General features: G+C 49.1%; 3 protein-coding genes across 11 annotated transcripts in view; 2 read left to right on the top strand and 1 right to left on the bottom strand.

Moving 5' to 3' along the window:
- The window catches only part of xpo7 (exportin 7), a 32,328-nt gene extending 13,839 nt beyond the window's left edge, over positions 1–18,489 (top strand). Inside the window, exons 2-28 of one of the 2 annotated variants that reach the window (XM_027281741.1) lie at positions 7,034–7,180; positions 7,331–7,424; positions 7,732–7,898; positions 8,022–8,087; positions 8,192–8,296; positions 8,431–8,596; positions 8,822–8,895; positions 9,014–9,133; positions 9,226–9,372; positions 9,605–9,777; positions 10,093–10,286; positions 10,462–10,567; positions 10,689–10,824; positions 12,701–12,774; positions 12,861–12,941; positions 13,205–13,268; positions 13,354–13,462; positions 13,686–13,792; positions 13,872–13,960; positions 14,067–14,174; positions 14,467–14,549; positions 14,670–14,884; positions 14,974–15,112; positions 15,192–15,349; positions 15,462–15,560; positions 15,680–15,807; positions 16,061–18,489. In XM_027281741.1, coding sequence (XP_027137542.1) covers positions 7,034–7,180; positions 7,331–7,424; positions 7,732–7,898; positions 8,022–8,087; positions 8,192–8,296; positions 8,431–8,596; positions 8,822–8,895; positions 9,014–9,133; positions 9,226–9,372; positions 9,605–9,777; positions 10,093–10,286; positions 10,462–10,567; positions 10,689–10,824; positions 12,701–12,774; positions 12,861–12,941; positions 13,205–13,268; positions 13,354–13,462; positions 13,686–13,792; positions 13,872–13,960; positions 14,067–14,174; positions 14,467–14,549; positions 14,670–14,884; positions 14,974–15,112; positions 15,192–15,349; positions 15,462–15,560; positions 15,680–15,807; positions 16,061–16,154 — 3,243 coding nt within the window. In that variant the 3' untranslated portion in view covers positions 16,155–18,489. Of the gene's footprint in view, positions 1–7,033; positions 7,181–7,330; positions 7,425–7,731; positions 7,899–8,021; positions 8,088–8,191; positions 8,297–8,430; positions 8,597–8,821; positions 8,896–9,013; positions 9,134–9,225; positions 9,373–9,604; positions 9,778–10,092; positions 10,332–10,461; positions 10,568–10,688; positions 10,825–12,700; positions 12,775–12,860; positions 12,942–13,204; positions 13,269–13,353; positions 13,463–13,685; positions 13,793–13,871; positions 13,961–14,066; positions 14,175–14,466; positions 14,550–14,669; positions 14,885–14,973; positions 15,113–15,191; positions 15,350–15,461; positions 15,561–15,679; positions 15,808–16,060 lie in introns of both variants that reach the window. The other variant, XM_027281740.1, reaches the window with a different exon arrangement.
- Positions 18,490–19,621: 1,132 nt separating this feature from the next.
- pbdc1 (polysaccharide biosynthesis domain containing 1) lies at positions 19,622–21,685 on the bottom strand. Its single transcript, XM_027281757.1, has 6 exons — positions 21,535–21,685; positions 20,824–20,889; positions 20,641–20,700; positions 20,308–20,448; positions 19,960–20,071; positions 19,622–19,885 (listed from the first exon to the last, which is right to left on the bottom strand). The coding sequence occupies exons 1-6, from the start codon at positions 21,562–21,564 to the stop codon at positions 19,794–19,796; spliced, it is 501 nt and encodes a 166-aa protein (XP_027137558.1). The 5' UTR covers positions 21,565–21,685; the 3' UTR covers positions 19,622–19,793.
- Positions 21,686–22,401: 716 nt separating this feature from the next.
- Positions 22,402–24,065, top strand: part of dmtn (dematin actin binding protein) — a 30,703-nt gene continuing 29,039 nt past the window's right edge. For 5 of the 8 annotated variants that reach the window (XR_003462800.1, XR_003462799.1, XM_027281752.1 and 2 more), the window contains exon 1: positions 22,890–23,036. Coding sequence is in view for 5 of the 8 variants with exons in the window: in XM_027281752.1 (XP_027137553.1) it covers positions 22,983–23,036 (54 nt within the window). In the remaining 3 variants the exon portion in view is untranslated. Of the gene's footprint in view, positions 22,592–22,887; positions 23,037–24,065 lie in introns of those variants that run through there. The other 3 variants (XM_027281749.1, XM_027281748.1, XM_027281750.1) reach the window with 3 other exon arrangements.

Below are 24,065 nucleotides of genomic sequence, written 5' to 3'. Positions count from 1 at the left end.
ACATGGCAGCAACAGCAGCAACATGCAGCAGCAACATGCAGGAAACATTGCAGCAAACATGCAGCAACATCAGGCAACATGCAGCCAGCAAACATGCGCAAACATGCGCAAACTGGCCCGCACACATGCAGCAAACATTGCAGCAAACATCAGCAAACATGCAGCAAAAACATGCCGCAACCATGCAGCAGCAAACATGCCAGCAAAACATGCAGCAAAACCTGCGCAAACCATGCAGCCGCAACACATGCAGCAGCAGCAAAGATGCAGGCAAACATGCAGCAGCAACATGCAGGCAGCAAAAACATGCAGGCAAACATGCAAGCCAACATGCAGCCCAAACTGCAGCAGCAAACATGCAGCAGCCAAACATGCATCAGCAACATGCAGCAGCAAACATGCATCAGCAACCTGCAGCAGCAACACATGCCCAGCAAACAATGCAGCAAATATGCAGCAAACTGCAGCAGCAAACATGCAGCAAAAATTGCAGCAACATGCAGCAAACCTTCAGCAAACATTCCAAGCAGCAAAAGATGCAGCAAACATGCAAGCAGCAGAACATGCAAGCCACATGCAGCAGCAAACACTGCACAAACATGCACTTCAGACATGCCGCGCAAAGATGCAGCAGCAAAGATGCAGAGCCGACATGCAGCAAACAGGCAGCAGCAAACATGCAGCAGCCATGCAGCAGCAAAAACATGCCGCAGGCAGATCATGCAGCAAAGATGATCAGACATCTTTTTTGGGGGGGGGCAGCAGCAAAAGATGCAGCAGCAAAGCTGCAGCAGCAGACAGGCAGCAACATGCAGCAGCAAACAGCAGCAGACATGCAGCAGCAAACATGCAGCAGCAGACAGCAGCAACCATGCCGCAGCAAGATGCCAGCAGAACATGCAGCAGCAAACATGCAGCAGCAGCAAACATGCAACGCCGCAGCAAACACCATGCAGCAGCAAAACATGCAGCAGCAAACCATGCAGCAGCAACAGATTCCGCAGCAAACATGGCAGCAGCAAACATGCAGCAGCAAACATGCAGCAGCAAAATGCAGCCAACATGCAGCAGCAGACATGCAGCAAACATGCGCAGCAAACATGCAAGCAGCAAGATGCAGCAGACATGCCAGCAGCAGCAAACCTGCAGCAGCCAGCAAACATGCAGCAGCAGACATGCCGCAGCCAACATGCAGCAGCAGAACATGCAGAAACATGCAGGGCCAGCAAACACATGAAGCAGCAAAACATGCAGCAGACCATGCAGCCGCAACGATGCAGAGCAGACATGCCAGCCAAACATGAGCAGCAAACATGCAGCAGCAAAACATGGCAGCAGACATGCAGCAGCAACATGCACTGCAGACATGCACGCACAGACATGCAGCAGCAAACATGCAGCAGCAAACATGCCGCAGCCGGACATGCGCCATGACATGCGCAGCAAGGCAGCAAACATGCCGCAGCAAACAGCAGCAGACATGCAGCAGCAAAACATGCAAGCCAAACATGCAGCAGCAGACCATGCAGCAGCAAACATTTCAGCAGCAGAAACCTGCAGCAGCAAACATGCAGCAGCCGCCAAACATGCATCAGCAAACATGCCGCAGCAACCATGCCGCAGCAGACATGCAGCAGCAAACATGCAGCAGCAGCAAACACATGCAGGCAAAAGGTGCCCCCCCAAACATGCAGCAGCAAACATGCCGCAGCAGCACACCATGCAGCAGCAAACATGCAAGCAGCAAACATGCAGGCAGCCGACATGCCGCCGGCAAACATTGCAGCAGCAACATGCAGCAAAAACTGCAGCAGCAGACATGCAGCAGCAAACATGCAGCAGCAGCAAACATGCCGCAGCAAACATGCAGCAGCAAAACATGCAGCAGCAGTACCATGCCGCAGCAACCATCAGCAGCCGCTGACATTTACACAGACTCCGTCTGGCTCTGATCCAAACGAACTCTGTGATATGGTTTGTCCACACGAGCCTCAAAGACAGGGACCGTGCTGAGATATCACAGCTATTCTTTATAAGGTTCCCATCATCTCACACATCCACCATTACCCTCATCAATACACCTGCACATTATTTTATTATTTGATTGTGGCGACAAACTCAAAGACATGTTACGTTATGTCTATACAGGTTTTTATGTTAACGCTCCAGCCTCTTCTCATTGTCCATCCTGGTCTCCATTAATCCATTAGTTGTGATCAGTGTTTCCCATGGTGACGTCTCACCGCATTCTTTACGACTCGCGATCTTCACGCGGCTCGCGCTCTTCACGATCGAGCAGCTCGCAGCTCTTCCCGACTCGAAACCGGCTCGCAGCCTCTTTACGACTCGCAGATCTTCACGCGGGCGCGGCTCTTTCCACGTCTCGAGTGGCTTACAGCTCTTCACGCGCTCTCAGCTCTTCATGCCTCGAGCGGCTTCGCAGCCTCTCGCGGTTCTCGAGTAGAGTTGTCACGTATGCTAAAATGAGTAACCCGATACTATACAGACAAAGTTCGCGGTCCGGGTATTATTGCGATACTGCAGCCTTTTTTATTATTATCTTTTTATAAACTGCGCTGTATTTGTAAAGTTAGTTGAAACAACGACGTTGTTTTTAAGCCAAATAGTGTTGCCACTGCGAAGACGCCACGGCAGACTCGCTGCTCGGGCCCGGTGCTTCTGCCATGGTGAGTGTGTTGTCTCGTGGTCTGGGCCAGAAGAACTTTAGCTGTTGTTTGTTCTGCAGCGAGTTTCTATCGAAGGCGGAGCTTGTCTTCCTGGAGGCAGAAACACACGAACACCAATCAGCTCAACAGACGGGCGGACCCAGCGTGTGGAAAGCCTTATTCATCCCTGACGTCACCAGTAACAGGCAAAAGCCAATCATTCAGCAGCTTGGAGTTCGGTTGTGTTCCATGTTGGTTTGTTTACAAAGGAGTAGCATGCAGTGAGAAGCCGGGAGGAGAGCAGAGGCGGGCCGCTATGTAGCGGAGACTGGCACCGGTAGTTTAGTAATCCACGGTAGTACCGTCATGTGAATTTCTAGTATAGTACGCGCGGTTATGATTTGGCACCGCGGGGGTACCGTGTATACTGTGGGTATCGTGCAACTCTAGTCTCGAGCGTCTCGCGGTCTTTCACGCAGCTCTTCACGTCTTGAGCTGAACCTGGACGACAAAGAGGCTCTGATTTTTAACAGTTTGAGTCCCGCGTGAGGAAATCAGAGTCTGTGAGCTGTATCACTTTCCCGTTTAATATCGATACCCGTTTCATGAACATAATTCACAACCCGTTTCTTGAAGTCTGAATGTTTCCTCAGGAGTCAGATGTGATTGGACAATGATGATCATTATTATTTATTTACATTATCATGACATGATTACTTTGTATCAGGAGTTCTGTCATCAGAATGTGTTTTGGGTTTAGTGTGCTGCTCAGGACACAAGACGTCTTGTGATCGTGATCATCAAAGTGTTTGTCAGTCGTAGCATTACATTTAACGCCTGCTCCAGTTCAAGTTCGTCCGCAGCATCGTAACCTAACGAGTCTGCTCTGCTGACTGACACTTCATCATTCCTCATGTCTTCTTTTTGACAGTTATTAACTGTTTTTATTAAGTTATTACGTCACGTTAACTTTAATGATAATGATTCATCTTTGAATAGTCACTTTCAACTAAAAAATCTCTGAGACGTCCCCGACTGTCGAACGTAGTCTCGTGACCCCGCAGACTGTCTAAAACCTGGACGTAGTCGCTCCGTGACGTCCCCGCAGACTGTCTAAAACCTGGACGTGTCTCCGTGACGTCCCCGCAGACTGTCTAAAACCTGAACGTAGTCTCCGAGACGTCCCCGCAGGACTGTCTAAAAACCTGGACGTAGTCTCTGTGACGTCCCGCCAGACCGTCTAACACCTGGACCGTAGTCTCTGTGACTTCCCCGCAGACTGTCTAAAACCTGGACGTAGTCTTGGACGTCCCCGCGGACTGTCTAAACGCTGTGAATGTCCAACCCCTCAGACGTTGTTAAAAAGTTATGTTTTTGATTAAAGTGAAGCATTTGAAAATGTGTGAAAAGACAGAAGGAAGACGACTTTCAGTCTTGACCTCGCCTCCGCCCGTTGCTTCTACCGCCCGTCCAACTTTATCTGGGTGTTCAGTTGGTGGAGCAGACGGCTCGTGAGCTCTTATCTGACTGACCACCACGCGTGATGTAACGCTGGTGATGTCACACATTGCTGCAGAGAGCACGGCTCCTCACCTGTTTGCTGTAGCACACACACACACACCATGTTTTAACGTGCTTCTTAACCAGGCGGTTCCACCCTTTTGAATTTATCAGTGACATCTGACTGTGACTCTGCATGACTCGGCACTCTTTCCTGCCGGGTCATGAATGAACTGATGTCCTTTAATGTTAGAAGTGGTGAGCGTCTCACAGTGCAGATTACTGAGCGTGTCAGTGGTGATCTCCGTTTTGTTAGAGCCCCGTGATGCATTACGTGTCCGTCACTGCTTCATTTTCATCTCACAGTGGATGTTGAAGCCGACGATGAAAAAACTGCTCCAGCAACGAGTGAGATCAATCGTTTATTTCAGTCCACGTTTTTAATTTGTGGAAACAGCAACATTAAAACATGTAATTTTTTATCCTAAAAATATTATGTTCTGACTAGTCTCTGTGACGTCCCCGCGCAGACTGTCTGAAACCTGGACGTAGTCTCTGTGACGTCCCCGCAGACTGTTCTAAAACCTGGAGTAGTCTCTGTGACGTCCCCACAGACTGTCTAAACCTGGGACTAGTCTCTGTGACCACAGACTGTCTAAAACCTGGGACGTAGTCTCCGTGACGTCCCCGCAGACTGTCTAAAACCTGGACGTAGTCTCTGTGACGTCCCCGCACGGGGTACTGTCTAACACCTGGACGTAGTCTCTGGACGTCCCCGACGACTGTCTAAAACCTGGACGTAGTCTCGTGACGTCCCCGGCAGACTGTCTAAAAACCTGGACGTAGTCAAAAAGGCCGTCAGACATTCTGTGTGTAACCGTCTTCTGTCGGTCTCATCGTTTTGTCCATCGCTCACCGGCAGCATCCCCACCTCGTCCCCCTCCAGGGGTTTAAAAACCTCCTCCTCGTCCTCCTCCTCTTCTTGTCCTCCTCTCCTCCTCCTCCTCTTCTCCTCCTCTTCCTGCTCCTCTTCTCCTCCTCCTCTTCCTGCTCCTCTTTCCACCCTCTCCTCCTGTTCCTCTTTCTCTTTCCTCTTTTTTTCCTCATCCTCCTCCTCTTTTTCTTCCTCATCCTCTTTCCTCCTCCTCTTCTCTTCCTATTCTCCTGTCTAAAACCTGGACGTAGTCTCTGTGACGTCCCCGCAGACTGTCTAAAACCTGGACGTAGTCTCTGTGACGTCCCCACAGACTGTCTAAAACCTGAAAAACATCTTCGTTACGTTCATGTAACGTTACGTTAACGCTGCTGTAACGTCCAACCTCCTCAGACGTTAATAAAGTTATGTTTGATAAAAGTGAAGCATTTGAAGATGTGTGAAAGACAGACGGAAAGACGACTTTCAGTCTTGACCTCGCCTCCGCCCGTTGCTTCTGCGCCCGTCCAACTTTATCTGAGGGGCTTCAGTCTGGTGGAGCAGACGGCTCGTGAGCTCTTATCTGACTGACACACGCGTGATGTAACGCTGGTGATGTCACACATGCTGCAGAGAGCACGGCTCCTCACCTGTTTGCTGTAGCACACACACACACACACCATGTTTTAACGTGCTTCTTTAACCAGGCGGTTCCACCCTTTTGAATTTATCAGTGACATCTGACTGTGACTCTGCATGACTCGGCACTTTTCCTGCCGGGTCACATGAATGAACTTGATGTCCTTTAATGTTAGAAGTGAGTGAGCGTCTCACAGTGCAGATTACTGAGCGTGTCAGTGGTGATCTCCTGTTTGGTTAGAGCCACGTGATGCAGTTACGTGTCCGTCACTGCTTCATTTTCATCTTCACAGTGATGTGAAGCCGACGATGAAAAACTGCTCCAGCAACGATGAGATCAAATCGTTTATTTCAGTCCACGTTTTTAATTTGTGGAAACAGCAGACATTAAAAACATGTAATTATTTTATCCATAAAATATTATGTCTGACTAGTCTCCGTGACGTCCCCGTAGACTGTCTAAAACCTGGACGTAGTCTCCGTGACGTCCCCGCAGACTGTCTAAAACCTGGACGTAGTCTCTGTGACGTCCCCGCAGACTGTCTAAAACCTGGACGTAGTCTCCGTGACGTCCCCGCAGACTGTCTAAAACCTGGACGTAGTCTCTGTGACGTCCCCACAGACTGTCTAAAACCTGGACGTAGTCAAACAAGCCGTCAGACATTCTTGTTGTTAACCCGTCTTCTGTCGGTCTCATCGTTTTGTCATCGCTCCCCGGCAGCATCCCCCACCTCGTCCCCCATCCCAGGGTTTAAAAACCTCCTCCTCGTCCTCCTCCTCTTTCTTGTCCTCCTCTCCTCCTCCTCCTCTTCTCCTCCTCTTCCTGCTCCTCTTCTCCTCCTCCTCTTCCTGCTCCTCTTCCACCTCTTCCTCCTGTTCCTCTTTCTCTTCCTCTTTTTTTTCCTCATCCTCCTCCTCTTTTTCTTCCTCATCCTCTTCCTCCTCCTCTTCCTCATCCTCTTCCTCCTCCTCTTTCTCTTCCTCATCCTCTTCCTCCTCCTCTTCTTCCTCCTCCTCCTCCTCTTCCTCCTTCTGAGGCTTCTTCTGATGGTGTAATGATGGAGGAGCTGGTCGACTGACACTCATGTTTAGTGAACTGAAAAGTCTTGGTTTAGTTTGTCAGGTGGTTTTATGAGTTATGAAGATAATATTGTGTAAACAGTCTTAAATCTGACACAGCGACCTTTAAAGAACCCGTGGATCATCTATCTGTCGAACACGTCGTTCTCTCTGTTCTCACCTGATCGTTCCTCCGTCAGTCTGTCTGTGGGTTGCTGATAAGCCTGGTGTGTCTTCCACCTCTCTGTTTATCTAGGGCCTTGCCCAGCTGGAGATCCTGTGTAAGCAGCTGTACGAGACGACCGACACCGCCGTCCGACACCAGGCAGAGAAAGCTCTGGTCGAGTTCACCAACAGCCCCGACTGTCTCAGCAAATGTCAGCTCCTGCTGGAGAGAGGCAGTGTGAGTGCTCCTACCTTCAGCTCCTGGGGCCAGTCACACCTTTCAAACGATCAAACTTTTTGTTGTTGTTCTCACAGACTGAAGTAAACTCGACTTTGTATTTGAATTCTTGTGATTCTTCACTGACACGCTCTTCCTCTCCTGTCGCAGTCTTCATACTCTCAGCTGCTCGCTGCGACCTGTTTGTCTAAGCTGGTGTCTCGAACCAGCAACCCTCTGCCGCTCGAGCAACGCATCGACATCCGTGAGTGTCTCAGCCGGTCTGCAGGTTCACGGAGAAGCTCGTCGTGTCTCACTGCTCGGATGTTCAGCCACACAGCGACACGCACTTTATGAATCATACATCATATCTTCATGTGATTAATCTGACTGTACTCTGGTCATCAGCTGCTGCTGCCTTTAAAGCCACATCACGCTACCATATTATCTTCATCACACGTATCATATTTAATGTTTAACATGTTGGTTTTGATCCTGTGGCATAATTTGATTTAAAATAAGTGTTGTTGGACTGTCCTGACGTTGTCTGTATGTTTGTTGGTGACGTTCAGGGAACTATGTGCTGAATTATTTGGCTACGCGGCCGAAGCTCGCAGCCTTCGTGACCCAGGCTCTGATCCAGCTGTACGCCCGGATCACCAAGCTGGGCTGGTTCGACTGTCAGAAAGACGACTACGTCTTCAGAAACGTCATCGCCGATGTCACGCGCTTCTTACAGGTGTGTGTGTGTTTTTAATCCTGTAATCTGACCCATCACAGCGGCTCTGTGTGTCGCTGACGTGTGTGTGTGTGTGTGTGTGTGTGTGTGTGTGTGTGTGTGTGTGTGTGTGTGTGTGTACAGGACAGCGTTGAACACTGCATCATCGGGGTCACCATCTTGTCCCAGCTGACCAATGAGATCAATCAGGTCGGTGCTCGTCGTCTCTTCAGCCTCTGTTTTTCTTCTTCGTGTGTTTCAAATGTTTAACATCGTGTGTGTGTGTGTGTGTGTGTGTGTGTGTGTCCTGACAGGCTGACACGACGCACCCTCTGACCAAACATAGGAAGATCGCATCGTCGTTCAGAGACTCCTCTCTCTTCGACATTTTCACTCTTTCCTGTAACCTCCTCAAACAGGTACGCTGATTTTATTGTGGAGGGAAGAAAACAGGAAGTAGAGTTCTGTTTACTTCCTCTGAACCGCAGCCAGCGCTGTGAGCTAGTGTCCAGCGACACGAGGACTTTGACTGAAGCTCACTGTTTGCTTTCAGGCTTCGGGGAAGAACCTGAACCTGAACGATGAGTCTCAGCACGGCCTGCTCATGCAGCTGCTCAAACTCAGCTACAATTGCCTCAACTACGACTTCATAGGAACTTCCACAGACGAGTCGTCGGACGACCTCTGCACCGTGCAGATCCCCACGTCCTGGAGATCAGGTAGCTGCCGGGAAATGTCCAAATATGACGTGTCGTATGTGTTTCCCCTCACGTTAGGATCATTCCCATCGCTTTGCCGTGTTCTGGTTCAGAATAAATCAACGTGAAATCTAACCGACCTCCTCAGCTTCAGTGTCTGTGAACATTCAGGATCATGTCGAGGTCGTGACAGTGAAACGTGCTGACAGCTTCTTCCTCCTCTTGTGTTTTTTTTCTTCCTCGCAGCGTTTCTTGATTCCTCCACCTTGCAGCTCTTTTTCAATTTATATCATTCCATCCCTCCGTCCCTTTCCCCGTTGGTAAGTGAGACGTTCTTCATATCGTGACACGTCCAGGATAAGTGTAAAGCTTCCTGTTTGAGACTGAACATGGTGTGTGTGTGTGTGTGTGTGTGTGTGTGTGTGTGTGTGTGCGCAGGTGTTGTCATGTCTAGTTCAGATAGCCTCCGTCAGGAGGTCTCTCTTCAACAACGCAGAACGAGCAAAGTTTCTTTCACATTTGGTGGACGGAGTGAAGAGGATACTAGCAAACCCTCAGGTATGTAACACACACACACACACACACACACACACACACACACACCCCGTTAGCAGCTGGTGGTTTGATGCCGTGACGTGTTTGTGTCTCAGTGTTTGCCAGATCCCAACAACTACCACGAGTTCTGTCGTCTGCTGGCGCGGCTGAAGAGTAACTACCAGCTGGGGGAGCTGGTCAAAGTAGAAAACTACCCCGAAGTCATCCGCCTCATAGCCAACTTCACCGTCACCAGCCTGCAGGTAACAGAGCTGAGCCGAGCAAACGTGTCCTGAGCACAGTCAGTCAGTCAGACCTCAGTTGATTGTGATTATTTATACAGACAGCAGAGAAGTCTGTGATGAGGGAGGTAAAGCTGTCATCAACAAAACACAAACAGAGTTTAAGCAGCAGTGTGTGAAGGTTTGAGGATAATGTAAACCCCTCACCTGCTCCTCACCTGCTCCTCACCTGCTCCTCTCTCCTGTGTGTCAGCACTGGGAGTTCGCCCCCAACAGTGTTCACTACCTGCTGAGTCTGTGGCAGCGCCTGGCAGCATCGGTCCCCTACGTTAAAGCCACCGAGCCTCATCTGCTGGAGACGTACACTCCAGAGGTCACCAAGGCCTACATCACGTCGCGGCTCGAGTCGGTGCACGTCATCCTCAGGTAAGATCACCGTGGTTTCAGGTCGAGACTCTTCTGTGCCACCGCCTCACGATCTGACATGTAGAGATTATATTTGTTATAACTTTGGAGGTCTGAAATTGTAAGTGAAAGGACGGGACAGGAGGAGTCTGTGCTGGTTACCTGGTAACAACAAAACCACAACTTGTTGCTTTTGCATCTTCGGACCTGATGTTAGTCAGCGAGCTTTAGAGGAGCTGCGAGGTGGATTATGTTTGCATGAGCGGGTCCTTTCTAAAGGTATAACGTGCTAAGCAATGTAGAAAAGCACCAAAGTCTGAATGTGTCGATCCACAGAGACGGTTTAGAAGACCCTCTCGATGACGCCGGCCTGGTTCAGCAGCAGTTAGACCAGCTGTCCACCATCGGGAGGTGTGAGTACGAGAAGACTTGTGCTCTGCTGGTCCAACTGTTCGACCAGGCGGCTCAGACGTACCAGGAGCTGCTTCAGTCCACCAACTCGAGCGCCGCAGACATCACTGTGCAGGAGGGTACGAGCTGCACTCAAATGGGGATTCAAGCTCAAGCTTTAAATTGGAAGTTTGATACTTGATTGTACTTTCAAAATTAATTCTGATTGTTTGAAATGAAATCGTGGTGGCCTTCTTGAATGACAGCAGTTTAGGATTTAAATGTCTTATTAATATTATTGTCCTCCCTCTGCAGGTCGGCTGACGTGGTTGGTTTATATAATCGGGGCTGTGATCGGTGGACGGGTGTCGTTTGCGAGCACAGATGAGCAGGACGCCATGGACGGAGAGTTAGTCTGTCGGTAAGAATTCAAGAACAGACCTTTAACTGAACCTCCAGCTGCTTTCAGGGCTGCACAGTGAATCCAGATGTTGTTGCTGTAACTGAAACACCGACTACACGTTTCTGTTCAAACACTTCAGGGTGCTCCAGCTGATGAATCTGACCGACTCGCGGCTAGCTCAGGCCGGCAACGAGAGACTGGAGCTGGCTATGCTCAGCTTCTTCGAACAGTTCAGGAAGATCTACATCGGTGACCAGGTGCAGAAATCATCGAAGGTAAGAGAACTGTCTGTCTGTCTGTCTGTCTGTCTGTCTGTCTGTCTGTCTGTCTGTCTGCTGTGTCCGTTAACCCTGGCCTGGCCCCCCCAGTTCGCCTCCTCTGTTCAGGGTTAAGTTGGGATGAGCAGGTCTTTTGTGCTCGTGCTGACAGCAGCAGTTTCCTTTAGAGACTCGACTCTTGTTTAACTATTGTGTGGTTGGATGTGCTGCATACTACGCCGCTTCATGCTGACTGACGGAGTGTGTTCTCTTTGTTCGGGGCAGAGACTGCAAAATGTGAACGTCCCAGATAAGTGGTTGAATGTGGAAAGTGTAGACGCAGGTTTGGTGTTGGCTCTAGGGATGGAACGATGCGCTCGACTCACGACTCGATGCGCTTCACAATTTTCTGTTCACGATACCATTTTCTCATGATTTGTTTTTAAATCAAAATGAGCTACAGACAAATTCTGACCAAATAAAATTATCTGTTTATCTGTAGGAAAAAAATTTCAGGTGCTCTCAAACAGTTTGTGTTTTTATAAAAAGTGCAACTTAAAACAAAACACATGACAGATATCTGCTTTCTTTAGACGTTACTTTGGCAGCTGATATGCCACTGCGTGTCGCTCGTGTTGCTGCTGCGTGTCGCTCGTGTTGCCGCTGCATGTCGCTCGTGTTGCCGCTGCATGTCGCTCGTGTTGCCGCTGCATGTCGCTCGTGTTGCCGCTGCATGTTGACGTCTGACGTTGAACAAATGAATCACCAACCAGTGACTATTTTAAGATGACGTAAGAAAAAGAACATATCCTACTTCTCTCACATTCGTGAAGAATCGATTTTTTTCTGCCAGCCGGTGCGAGTCGTTATTTGTACCGATTTTTAATCGTGTCACGATGCATCGTTACGTCTCTACCCACGACCCTTCAGAGGTTCATCACGTCAGCACATGGCCCACAGCAGTCACTACCAACATTAAACCAGAACATGTTGGATCAGTGTTGGATGTCTTTCCTGCTGCAGGAACTTAACCATCTGTAACTTAGCGTGTTCCTCAGACTGAATTATATTCAGATCGATGTCCACGTGTCCTTCCTGTGTTTGTACCCAGCATCAGTCCGGCTCTCATATCGACAGCCAAGTCCAGAGGACTGCAGTCCTGAAAACTGAGCATGATGTGACGGCCTCTGCCGCCTCTCGCCCCTTCAGACTTTTATCCTGTACCGATGAACTTCCCAGGAAGGAGGAGCTCGCCTCTTCAGACACTTCTTGTCCGTTATAGCGAGCTAGTCAGTTACAAGTGAAATTGGACGTCCGTACAGGTCTGTGTACGTGATACGGACCTGACGGGACGAGTGCTCAGTGAAGAGTCCAGTTTACTGTTCTGGTTCTGAAGTTAAAATATGACAGTTTTCAAATGCAGTGTATGATGTTTACATGACCGTGACAACGGCGCCTACACTAGAACCAGAACCAAACAGGTTCTACAGGTCAAGTGGAGCTCCAGGCTACAGGTTAAGTTCCTTCACGCCTGTGATGTGAATATTAGAGATGGTTCATCGGTCAGTTAGCTGTGAGATGGGCCCCCGTCTTGGTAGTTTAGCCCTGTGGACCGACCCGGCTCTTTATCCTGCACCTCTTCATGCTTCACTTGTCTCTCTCTGCTGAAGGTTATTGGCTCGTCTCCATCCTGTCCATCACATCCAGCTCAGGTCCAACCTCAAAGCTGTGAACGGATTCTGTCAAAGAATGATCAGAAAATCAGTGATTGAACTGAACTAATAAAGTTTGTGAAACAAACCTGATGGACGGTGATCACATGACCAAACCTCTGTGTCCTGTGTGTGTGTGTTGATTACATTGATGGATGTGTGTGTGTTTCTGTTAACTGCAGCTTTATCGACGACTATCAGAAGTTCTGGGTTTGAACGACGAGACGATGGTACTCAGTGTCTTTATAGGGAAAATGTGAGTAAAGGAAATAATCAGAAACAATATTTGATATTTGTTTGTTCTTCATCATTCTAAACAGGAAGTCTTTTTGTCTCTTCCAGCATCACAAACTTGAAGTACTGGGGCCAGTGTGAACCAATCACCTCCAAGACACTCCAACTACTGAACGACCTTTCTTTAGGATATCCTTCAACACTTTGTCTGAGCGTTACACGTGTGTTTGTCTGAGCGTTACACGTGTGTTTGTCTGAGTTTGTCTGAGCGTTACACGTGTGTTTGTCTGAGTTTGTCTGAGCGTTACACGTGTGTTTGTCTGAGCGTTACACGTGTGTTTGTCTGAGCGTTACACGTGTGTTTGTCTGAGCGTTACACGTGTTTGTCCGAGCGTTACACGTGTGTTTTTCCTGCGTCTGTGAGTTTTCTCCTTGACTTCCTGTTTGCTCACGTACAGCAGTGTGAGGAAGCTGGTGAAGCTCAGCGCCGTCCAGTTCATGTTGAATAACCACACAGTGAGTTCATCACGTCTCCAATACGTCACGGCGTTAACACGTTAAAGTATCATTTTTTAAATTTAACATCCTGTCTGTTCGTCAGAGCGAGCACTTCTCCTTCCTGGGGGTGAACAACCAATCAAATCTGAGCGACATGAGATGTCGGACCACCTTCTACACGGCACTGGGGCGCCTGCTAATGGTCGACCTGGGTAAGTACACACACGTTTGATAGAAATAGAACACGTCATGACCTGCAAACCTCCGACTTCTTATAGTGGCACAGCTGTCAGGATGGAGCGTCGTGGTGTCTGCAGACGTCAGATAATAAAACGTCTCTAACTCAGCGGGCAGCGGCACGGCTCATCTTCATGTTTGTAGAAAGTCAAAGACGTTTTTACGTGTTCACCGAGCGCCACGCGTGTTTGTGTGCAGGCGAAGACGAGGACCAGTTCGAACAGTTCATGCTGCCTTTGACGGCCGCGTTTGAAGCCGTGGCTCAGATGTTGAGTACAAACACCTTCAACGAACAGGAAGCCAAGGTGAGGCGCGCACACACACACACTCTCAGTGGTCACTAAATGGAAACTGTAAATGTTCTCCTCTTCTCGTTTCCTGTAGCGGACTCTGGTGGGTTTGGTCCGAGACCTGCGAGGCATCGCGTTCGCCTTCAACGCCAAGACGAGCTTCATGATGCTGTTTGACTGGATGTATCCTTACAGACGACCTCAGAGCTGCAGTCCATCCTCAAACTCTAACCACTAACTCAACTTCTTCTTCAGTCTGTCTCAGGACGGCCTTAACTCAGACCTGCAGATATCCGGCCTACATGCCCATTCTGCAGCGGGCCATAGAGCTCTGGTACCACGACCCAGCATGCACCACGCCCGTCCTCAAACTCATGGCTGAGCTCGTTCACAACAGGTAAGCCCGCTCCGTCGTTACAAAGTTACCTGAAGCTGTTGAGTTCTAACGAGAACGACGACGTTATGTTTACGTTATTCATACGATTTTCACACCTGTAGTTCATGAAGTCACTTGACTGACTGACTGAGCTGATTGGACGTTTTTTGTTGATGTCATCGGTCAACTAAACAGTTAACCCTTGAAATGATGAAGGGACCTGCACATGAACAGATGAATAAACAGAATGTGATCTCGCTCTGAGCCCGTGAAGTCGATGTCTTCGCTCTGACTCGTGTGTTTCGTTTCGTAGATCTCAGCGGCTACAGTTCGACGTGTCGTCACCGAACGGCATCCTGCTGTTCAGAGAAACCAGCAAGATGATCACGACCTACGGTACTCTGACTCCAAATGTTCTGTATTAAATGTATTATCTGAGGCGGATACAGAAATGGGCTCATTATAAACATCGTCAGTATCTTAAACGATTCTGATTCATCGTTCATCTTCCTGCAGGGAATCGGATCCTGACGCTGGGTGAGGTCCCGAAGGATCAGGTGTACGGGGTGAAGCTGAAGGGGGTCAGCGTGTGCTTCGCCATGCTGAAGGCGGTGCTCAGCGGAAACTACGTCAACTTCGGGGTCTTCCGTCTGTACGGCGACGACGCTCTGGATAACGCCCTACAGACCTTCATCAAACTGCTGCTGTCCATCCCTCACAGTGACTTACTCGTACGTTCATGTTCATGTTTTCTTCAGGCTGCAAACAAACGCACCCTCAGACTAACACCACTAACCCCGTCTCCACCCGCCTCCTGCAGGACTACCCGAAGCTCAGCCAGTCGTTCTACTCTCTGCTGGAGGTGCTGACCCAGGATCACATGAACTTCATCGCCAGCCTGGAGCCTCACGTGGTCATGTACATCCTGTCCTCGATATCCGAAGGACTCACCGCGCTCGGTAAAACACCATCCCAGTTTGACGTGGACGAGTGTGTGTCATGCTCGCTGTTACACGTGTGTGTGTGTGTGTGTTTCAGATACGATGGTGTGCACGGGCTGCTGCTCCAGTCTGGACCACATCGTCACCTACCTGTTCAAGCAGCTGTCACGCTCCACGAAGAAGCGCCCCACTCCGATGGCCACGGACGATCGCTTCCTTCACATCATGCAGCAGCACCCGGAGATGATCCAGCAGGTCGGAGATCAGCGCACACGCGTGTACATTCTCATCATGACATGACATCACTGTTGCATTCAGGGACCTGTTGCCTGTGGAGATCTGAGAACTCATCCTGTCTGTCATGCAGATGCTGTCCACGGTGTTGAACATCATCATCTTCGAGGACTGCAGGAACCAGTGGTCCATGTCCCGGCCTCTGTTAGGCCTCATCCTGCTCAACGAGAAGGTGACCACGACAAACGTGTGTGTGTGTGTGTGTGTGTGTGTGTGTGTGTGTGTGTGTGTGTGTGTGTGTGTGTGTGTGTGTGTGTGTGTTTGTTAACACGTGTGTTCCGTGTCCTGCAGTACTTCGCTGACCTGAGGAACAGCATCGTGAACAGTCAGCCCCCAGAGAAGCAGCAGGCCATGCACTTATGTTTCGAGAACTTGATGGAGGGAATCGAGAGAAATCTACTAACAAAGAACCGAGACAGGTAAGTCAAGGCCTGGAAAGTCTTTGAAGATGGACATGGGTCATTGAAAGTGCTTGAATGTGTCTGTGATACATTCTCAGTGTTAACTCCTGTGGCACCATGTTGAGTCCTTGAATTTGAGGGAACTGGGCCTGGAAAGTCCTTGAAAATTCATTCAAAATCAAGATGCACTTGAAGGACCTTGAAGTAAAATATCTGTGTGTGTGTGTGTGTGTGTGTGTGTGTGTGTGTGTGTGTGTGTGTGTGTGTGCAGGTTCACTCAGAACCTGTCCGTGTTCCGGCGGGAGGTCAACGACAGCATGAAGAACTCGACATACGGCGTGAACAGTAACGACATGATGAGCTGACATTCCTGTGGTGGGCGGAGTCTAATCCAGCCGCAGACGGAGCTCGCCCCCCCCCTCGCTCCTCCACAGCCTCCCTCCCTCCCCCCTCTCTGCATCAGCCTCCCCCCTCCTCCTCCTCCCTCCCTGGGCCCGGATGCCTGGGGATCACCTCCTCCTCCTCCTCCTCCTCCTCCCTCCAACACGACGTGCGGGGTCGCTGATTAAACCCCCCCCTCCTCCCCCGTCACTCCTTTTTGATATAAACATATATAAATATATACAGATATATTTTAAAGCGATGATGGTCTGACTCGTCCTCACAGTGGAGGGGTCAGGTGGGTGGGGGGAGGGCGGGGTGTCGCATGTCTAAGCACTCGAAATCACTGGCAGAGGAAGGAGGGAGTGCTGTGGAGGTGAGCGGAGGTCAGGTGGGGTCAGGTGGGGGGGGGTAAACGCCGGTAAACGTAGTAATCTGCTTCTGCCTGCCTTGTATAGAAAAACACACAAAAAACCAAGTGTACATTTTTTTTCGTAACATTTTGAACAATGTTTATAATGATCGAATTTAAAAACCACAAAGAAGAGTTGAGGAAAAACAAAAAGACAAAAAAACACGGTGTGATTGAGCTTTTTACAGTGTAGTGAGTTAGTGCAACTGTCTGTCTGCGTGGGGAGCGAGCTCTCCACCCGAGCTGGAGCTGACGGAGGGGGAGGGAGGGGAGGGATGCAGGGTAGCCGCGGGAGGCTGCGGAGTCGTCACGCTGAACACGAAGAAGAAGAAGAAGAGGTACACACTAACGAAGGGAGAGTCAGAGCGTCCATGTTGTACATTTTCCTCAAGTCTCTGGTTGAAGTGATGTAAATAGTCGCGTCGCTCACGGCAGCAGCAGCTTCGCCGCCTTTAAAGGGACGTTCTGATGTTTTTCAGCCGCTTCGCGTCCCGAGTTCGTCTCTGACCGCTCGGCTGTCGTCACCTGTCGCTCCGATTGTTTCATCAACACCGCCAGCTTACTCCGCCCGCCAACTGAAGCCGGCCGTGACTCTAACGCTGAGGTCGACGTCTTAAGATTTTAACTTTAACGAGAAATGTTGCTTTCACTGAACACCCCCCAGCCCCCACCACCACCACCCACCACCACCAAGTTGTCTGAGGTTCAGCTGCATTGTGGGTAATGTAGGCCCCAACATGATGTCTTTTGTCCATCGTGATTCTCAGTTATCGGCCTAATAAACAAAATGAATCAAAATTGATGCAGCAGAACCGGACAGCTCCGCTTCTTCTCCCTCATCAAGACATGGCGCCTACATTACCCACAGTGCAGCTGGAGCCTTCGTAGCCCCACGCAGAAATGATGAGCAGCGACCAGTCGACCAGTCGTTCAAACCTGGTTTGTGCTGACGAGACACGTTGGACCAAACCATGAATGAAGAATAAATAAAAACGTCAATTTTATAAACTAAAATTATCCAGAAACTTCTGACGTGAAGCAAAACTAACTTTTGATTTCTTCATTTTCAGCAGCTCATCAAACATGTTCGAAGTTTCAGAACAAAAAGGAAACGTGAAAGTCATCTGAAGTCACATTTACACTTTGGTATCATAGAAATCACTTCACGAACTCGTTAATCGTCGCCGAGGCTGAAAAACATCAGACTTCACTTCACGTCGTCCCGCCTGGTCCGCCTCGCCTCGGGCACTGTCCCGTCGATCTCGTGCACGCTCGTGCACACGCCCGCTTCGTTTCCCCGGCGACGGTCGACGTGTAAACAACATGGTCACAGCTGCACCCCCCTCTGGAAGGCCGGGTGCAGCGTCCACCACCCTGTTTACACTTTGAACTCCTCGGACCAGGTTCTGGGACTGACCCCCTTTAGGTCCTGCAGCGGAGTCTGTTTGGTGTGTGTGCGTGTGTGTGTGCGTGTGTGTTGTGGCTCTCTGTTGCCTGGTGTGTATGTGGTGTCTCATGGTGCTGCAAACAGCCGAGCTCTGCACCACCTTGCAGGATGACCTGATGGAGGTGAAGGTGGTCAGAGCTCCGTGAAGGATCCAGTTGAGTTCAGCTGTCTGAAGAACGTGGCGTCGACCTTTAGTCAGAACCGTGTACAAAGAAGCCGGCGTGGAGTCTTTTAGCAACTTGTGTTACTCTCTACGATGTTGCTGCTAACTGTTTGTGACAACTAGCTCATTTCTAACCATGTCAGCACTCATGGATGTTTATTGAGTTTCTAATTTTTTGGTTTGTGTCCCTGATGTGAATGTGTTGGGTCCATAGAGTGAGTAGCTGTTTGAGTTGTTTGGATGTCTGCTACATATAGTGTAAGCATTGTGACTGCAAATAAACCTCATTGATTTTTACATCGTGCCTCCGTCTCCTCTGTTTGAAGCTGAAGAGAACAAACGCACCTGGACAGAGCAGTGGTCCGGGTTCAGCTCCAGGTTTCTAGATAGAAACTTTATTGATCCTGAGGGAAGTTCAAGCCCTCGGTAGCAGCATAACGTACAGTAGGCATGCATTAAAATGTTCCGCCAGGCAGCCACCACGCTCACTCCCGGCCATCTCCGTCAGACAACAACATCGCCGGGCCTTCACCACCGAGCAGCTCGAGGAGGAGATCCCGTCTCCTGCACCTGAGCGCCGTCACCGACTCCAGACGCCCCAGCAACCCAATTTCTCCCCACCAAAACTCAGACCGTCCTACAGCCACGAAACCTGGACAGTCGCCCACCTCAAACAGTCCCTCACTCAACAACGCAACGTTCCAGCATGACACCAATTTATCATTCGAGCATCCCGGGTCATGAATCTCCTTTAACGTCCACGTAAAACTGTTTGGACTGCAGGACGCAGAACTTCAGACAGATGTTGAGAGATTAATTAGGAAAACTTGCAAATGAATGCAGCGAATCCAAAACAACACTGACGAATGTTTTATGAAATGAAGCTGCTGTTCAACTGTTTCTGCTTTGTGGGCAGCTCCAAGTTCTTCAGCTCAAAACTGACAGACGTAAAAATTATTTTACAAATAAAATCAACGAGTGATAAAAAACGTTTTTCTGTGGATTCTGAAAGTTGCTTTAATCGAATAAATATCAAATTTCAGTTGAGTTTTAGCCAACGTCATCGACCTCGCTGCTTCTTCTGACGTTTCTCTGCTGGACACCAAAATACCACAGAGACAAAAGAAAGACGCTGAACCAGAAACGATGAATCTTTAATAATTCATTTATTTCAGGCGGGTTTAGTTCACCGACTGTTTCTGGTCGTCGGACAGACGAGCTCAATCTGAACCGACGTGTCATCGAGTTTTCAAACATCGGACAGAACGAGACCGCTCGACCCGAGCACAGACCTCAAACTCTAACAAACGGAGTTCACGTCCACGATCAGAACCAGAACCAGAACTCTGTGTGGACTCAGACGTTTAAAACTGAAGTGCAGAAATGTTTCATGACTTTGAAGGTTTCTTGAGATAAAGGACAGAGCTCGTCATGACATCAACATTTTAATTCAATCCAGACTAAATGATTTTTACGATGTCGTTACAGGCGAACACGAGTTTTACAAAACAAACCATTGGCACAATAAAACTTTACATAAGTACAAAATGTGTGGAACAAATAAGAAGCTGCTGATGTCCGAGCGGTTCTGCAGCTCCAGGTTAACTCTTCGCACTTCTGGCCGTGAACACGGCGTTGTTGTAGCCTTCTCTGTTTCGGGCGATTTCAACAGCGAAGAACTGAGCTCTGGTGGCTGGAACAGAAAGAAAAGCTTCAGCTGTCTGTCTCTTTTTTAGTCGACTTTCCCATCCTGACTATCACACGTACCAAATATCGTGTTCTCCTCCGTGTAATCCTTCTCACAGTCCAGGCGCAGCAGAGTGCCGTAGTTGAAGTCCTCGATGAGTCCTTCGAACTGGTTACAGAACGGACGCCACGTCTGCAAACACTTGGTTAGTTAATGCTCGTGTGCTCCGTTAATTAACCAGCCACACGTTAACTAAAGCTGCACGAACAAACAGGTCGGACTGTGGATGTATTTTATTTTGAAAATCTAACGTCATCCAGTGAAGGAGCCGAGGTGCAAGATCAAAGTTCAGACGGTCAAACACACACACACACACACACACACACACACACACACACACACACACACACACACACACACACACACACCTCCTTGGCCTGCTCAGACTTCAGGTCTTCTGCTTTCAGCAGCTTGATGTCGAGCTCTCTGAACGTTTCTCTGAAGGACGAGTAGATTCTGTCGTCCAGCTTCGTCAGCTTGAGGAACTTTGGATCGACGGAGGAGATGAGCTGAAGACAGAGACAGACAGAGAGACAGGCACAGAGACAGGCACAGAGACAGACAGACAGAGAGACAGACAGACACAGAGACAGACAGAGAGACAGGCACAGAGACAGACAGACAGACAGAGAGAGACAGACATGAAATGATGAAGAGGAAGATGAAGCAGTGCAGATGTTTCTTCATACGACGTCTCTTACATTGAAGTAAACCTCTGCGTGGTTGTAGGCCTTCATGGCCCACATCACCTCCAGCCTGGGCTGAAAGCACACAGGAACACATTATTGATTATTAACGGTCAGCTATCAGCTGATCGGTCAGTTATCAGCTGATCGGTCAGTTATCAGCTGATCGGTCAGTTAGATGATGCTGGTGTCACTTACATCGTTTCCATACGCGTCTGCAGGAAGAGACAGAGCATGTGCAGCTGCTGACGCTCCCTCCACCCCCTGAAACACACAAACACACAGTCAGTACACCAGGACCTCCAACCTGTCTGTCTGTCTGTCTGTCTGTCTGTCTGTGTGTGTGTCTGTGTGTGTGTGTGTCTGTGTGTGTGTCTGTCTGTGTGTCTGTCTGTCTGTCTGTCTGTCTGTCTGTGTGTGTGTCTGTCTGTCTGTGTGTGTGTCTGTCTGTCTGTGTGTGTGTCTGTCTGTCTGTGTGTGTGTCTGTGTCTGTCTGTCTGTGTGTGTGTCTGTGTGTGTGTCTGTCTCTGTGTGTCTGTGTGTCTGTCTGTCTGTGTGTGTCTGTCTGTCTGTCTGTCTGTGTGTGTCTGTGTGTCTGTGTGTCTGTCTCTGTGTGTCTGTGTGTCTGTCTGTCTGTGTGTGTCTGTCTGTGTGTGTGTGTGTCTGTCTGTCTGTGTGTCTAACACCATTAAACAGTGTGTGAGACACCTGAACACGTGACCTGCTGTCTCCACACGTGTTACCTCAACTTAAGCTAAGTCAGCTAACTAACCTCCGTGCTTCCGGTAAACCGGCGAACTTTACCGTTTGTCACGTGTCGGCCTCGTGACAGACAAACAGACAGGGACACAGACAGACAGACACACACACAGACAGACAGACAGACAGACAGGGTTGTCTCAGTCTCACCAGAGCAGCCAGGCCGTTGTCAGACGCCATTTCTCTCAGCCGAAGATCTTCTGCAGCTCAAGATGAACCCCTGCATGCGCGGGCTTTAGCTGCGCGCATGCGCGGTGTCCTCTCCCGTTAGCTACCGTTAGCTAGCTAAACAATAAACAATAAATGCACGAGACTCGTTTTATTAACGGCGCCTCACGTGCGTCTGCAGCTGCGTTCAAACGTCACAGACACGTCACAGACACGTCACAGGAGGGAACCATCTTGATTTCTTCAACTGTGCTCAACGCTGCGTGCTGACGTCACGCGTCTTAAAGGGCCAGTTGATGTTTTTGTGTTTTTTAATGAATTGATGTTAAATTAAAAATGTTCTGAAAATGTTCAGATGATTCATGAACAACAGTCTGCGGGTTATTCTGCCACCATGTGACCAAAATGATGAATTTCATCAAACCTCAGGCTCCGGCCCCTCCAGAGGGTCCCACGATACGTCTGAGGGGTCGCGAGGAGAAGAAGAAGAAGTTCAGAAAAAATGACAAAAATGATTTTATATTTTAGTTCCAGGCTGTAAACATGTTTATTTCTGCTGTTGGACATTTGGACATGGGGACTTATGGACACTGACTCACTTCTGAAACCAGCCTGACGTTTAAAAGACTTTTATTTTGAAAGACGAAACGTTATGTAAGAAAACTGATCAGTGTAGTAAAGTAACTGAGTAACTGTACGCAGTTACTTTCCACCACTCACAATAATAACAATAATAACAATAATAATAATATTAATAATCATCATCTGTCCATCATGATTGGTCCCCCCTCTCATAGCACAGTGGACCGACCCGGTGGAGCAACAGGAAGAGTCCTCCTCCTCCGCCTCCTCCTCCTCCTCCTCCGCCTCCGCCTCCTCCGCCTCCTCCTCCTGGGGTCACAGCAGCCTCCTGTCCGGGCTTTGAAAGCAGGCTACATCACACGTCACTCCTCCTCCACCCTTCCTCCTCCTCCTCCTGTCCTGGATGCGTTCCCGGCTCTGATCCCGCACACTCTGACAGATTCTGCGTTGTTCGGAGGTGAGTCCCGCACCATCTTTTATTTCGTATTGACCACGGAAAGCGGATCCCGCGTGCGTCCGTTGCGGGCTGTGACGCGGGATGTGCCGGCTGTTTATCGCGTCGCTGCAGACGCGCTTATCTCCTCTCCTCCATCCTCTCCTCCATCCTCTCCTCTCCTCCTCTCCTCCTCTCCTCTCCTTCTCTCCTCTCCTCCATCCCCTCCTCTCCTCCTCTCCTCTCCTTCTCTCCTCTCCTCCATCCTTTCCTCTCCTCCTCTCCTCTCTTCTCCTTCTCTCCTCTCCTCCATCCCATCCTCTCCTCCTCTCCTCCATCCTTTCCTCTCCTCCTCTCCTCTCCTCCATCCTCATCCTCCGTGTCATGAAGCCTCTGAAGGACACGCGAGCACCGGATGCTGCTTCTCCGATTTTTTCCCGTTAACTCACCGTCAGATGTGAAATGTCACGTGAGTTCTGCTGCATCACAGCGGGATTATTATTATTCTCATGTATGGACACACACACACACACACCACACACACACACAACACAACACACACACACACGGTGACGTCTCGGGGGTTCTGCTCGTCCGGTTTTCGGTCCACGTGAACCGGGACAATGTTTTGACACGCTGGTTTCATGGATCTGTTTATTAAGTTATGAGGAGAGCTCAGCTGATCAGTCAATCATTGAGATTAGCAGTATCAGGTTTGTTAGAATACTCAAGCAAATTAAATACAGACAGTCATCAAGTGACGTCATGAATGAAGGAAATACATTATTTGGCTGCTGGAGAGCAAAGTCACAGAAATCCAGGATGATGAAGATGAAATGATGAAGATGATGAGATGAAGATGATGATTGAAGATAAGATATGAGATGATATAGAGAACTGATGACGAAGATGATGAGATGAATGAAGATATGAGATTAGAGAATGATAATGATATGCCTAAGTGAAGCTATTACTTCTCACTTGATGATGAATAATGATGATGATGACGATATGATAGAAGATGATGAAAATGATGAGGATGCAAGAATGAATGAAGATTGATGAAATGAGATGAGATGATGAGCTGATATTCTCGCAGATTGCAGCTGCTGACGTGATGACTGACGAGATGCAGATGATGACTGATGAAGCTGCTGAATGCTGAACTGCTGCAGACTATGCTGATGCTGCGCTGCTGCATGCAGATGCGCTGCTGAGGATAAGATGATGCAAGAGGAAGATGAAGACGCTGCTGATGCTGAGGACGCTGATGATGCTGAAGATGCTGATGCTATGATGAAGATAAGATGAATCGATGAAAATAGGCTTCTGCTGAAGATGAGGCTATGCAGACTGCTGAAAAGATGCTGAAGAAGATGATGCTGAGCTGACGATGATGAAGAGGACATGATGAAATGATGATGCTATGATGATGATATGAGTGATGATGCCTAGCTGCAGCTGCTGATTCTGCTGTGCTGCTGCTTCTGCAAGCTGC

The sequence above is a fragment of the Larimichthys crocea genome, chromosome VIII (genome assembly GCF_000972845.2).
Source record: "Larimichthys crocea isolate SSNF chromosome VIII, L_crocea_2.0, whole genome shotgun sequence".
NCBI lineage: Eukaryota > Metazoa > Chordata > Actinopteri > Sciaenidae > Larimichthys > Larimichthys crocea.
This window is presented reverse-complemented; position numbering and strand designations above follow the sequence as displayed.

What these genes read in the sequence shown, in the direction of transcription:
- pbdc1 (XM_027281757.1), bottom strand. Translation starts at nt 21,564, where the DNA reads ATGGCGTCTGACAACGGCCTGGCTGCTCTG. An exon ending in CAGACGCGTATGGAAACGAT is followed by an intron (nt 20,701 to 20,823) that starts GTAAGTGACACC and finishes GTGTGCTTTCAG; the next exon opens with CCCAGGCTGGAGGTGATGTG. An exon ending in ACGCAGAGGTTTACTTCAAT is followed by an intron (nt 20,449 to 20,640) that starts GTAAGAGACGTC and finishes CTCTGTCTTCAG; the next exon opens with CTCATCTCCTCCGTCGATCC.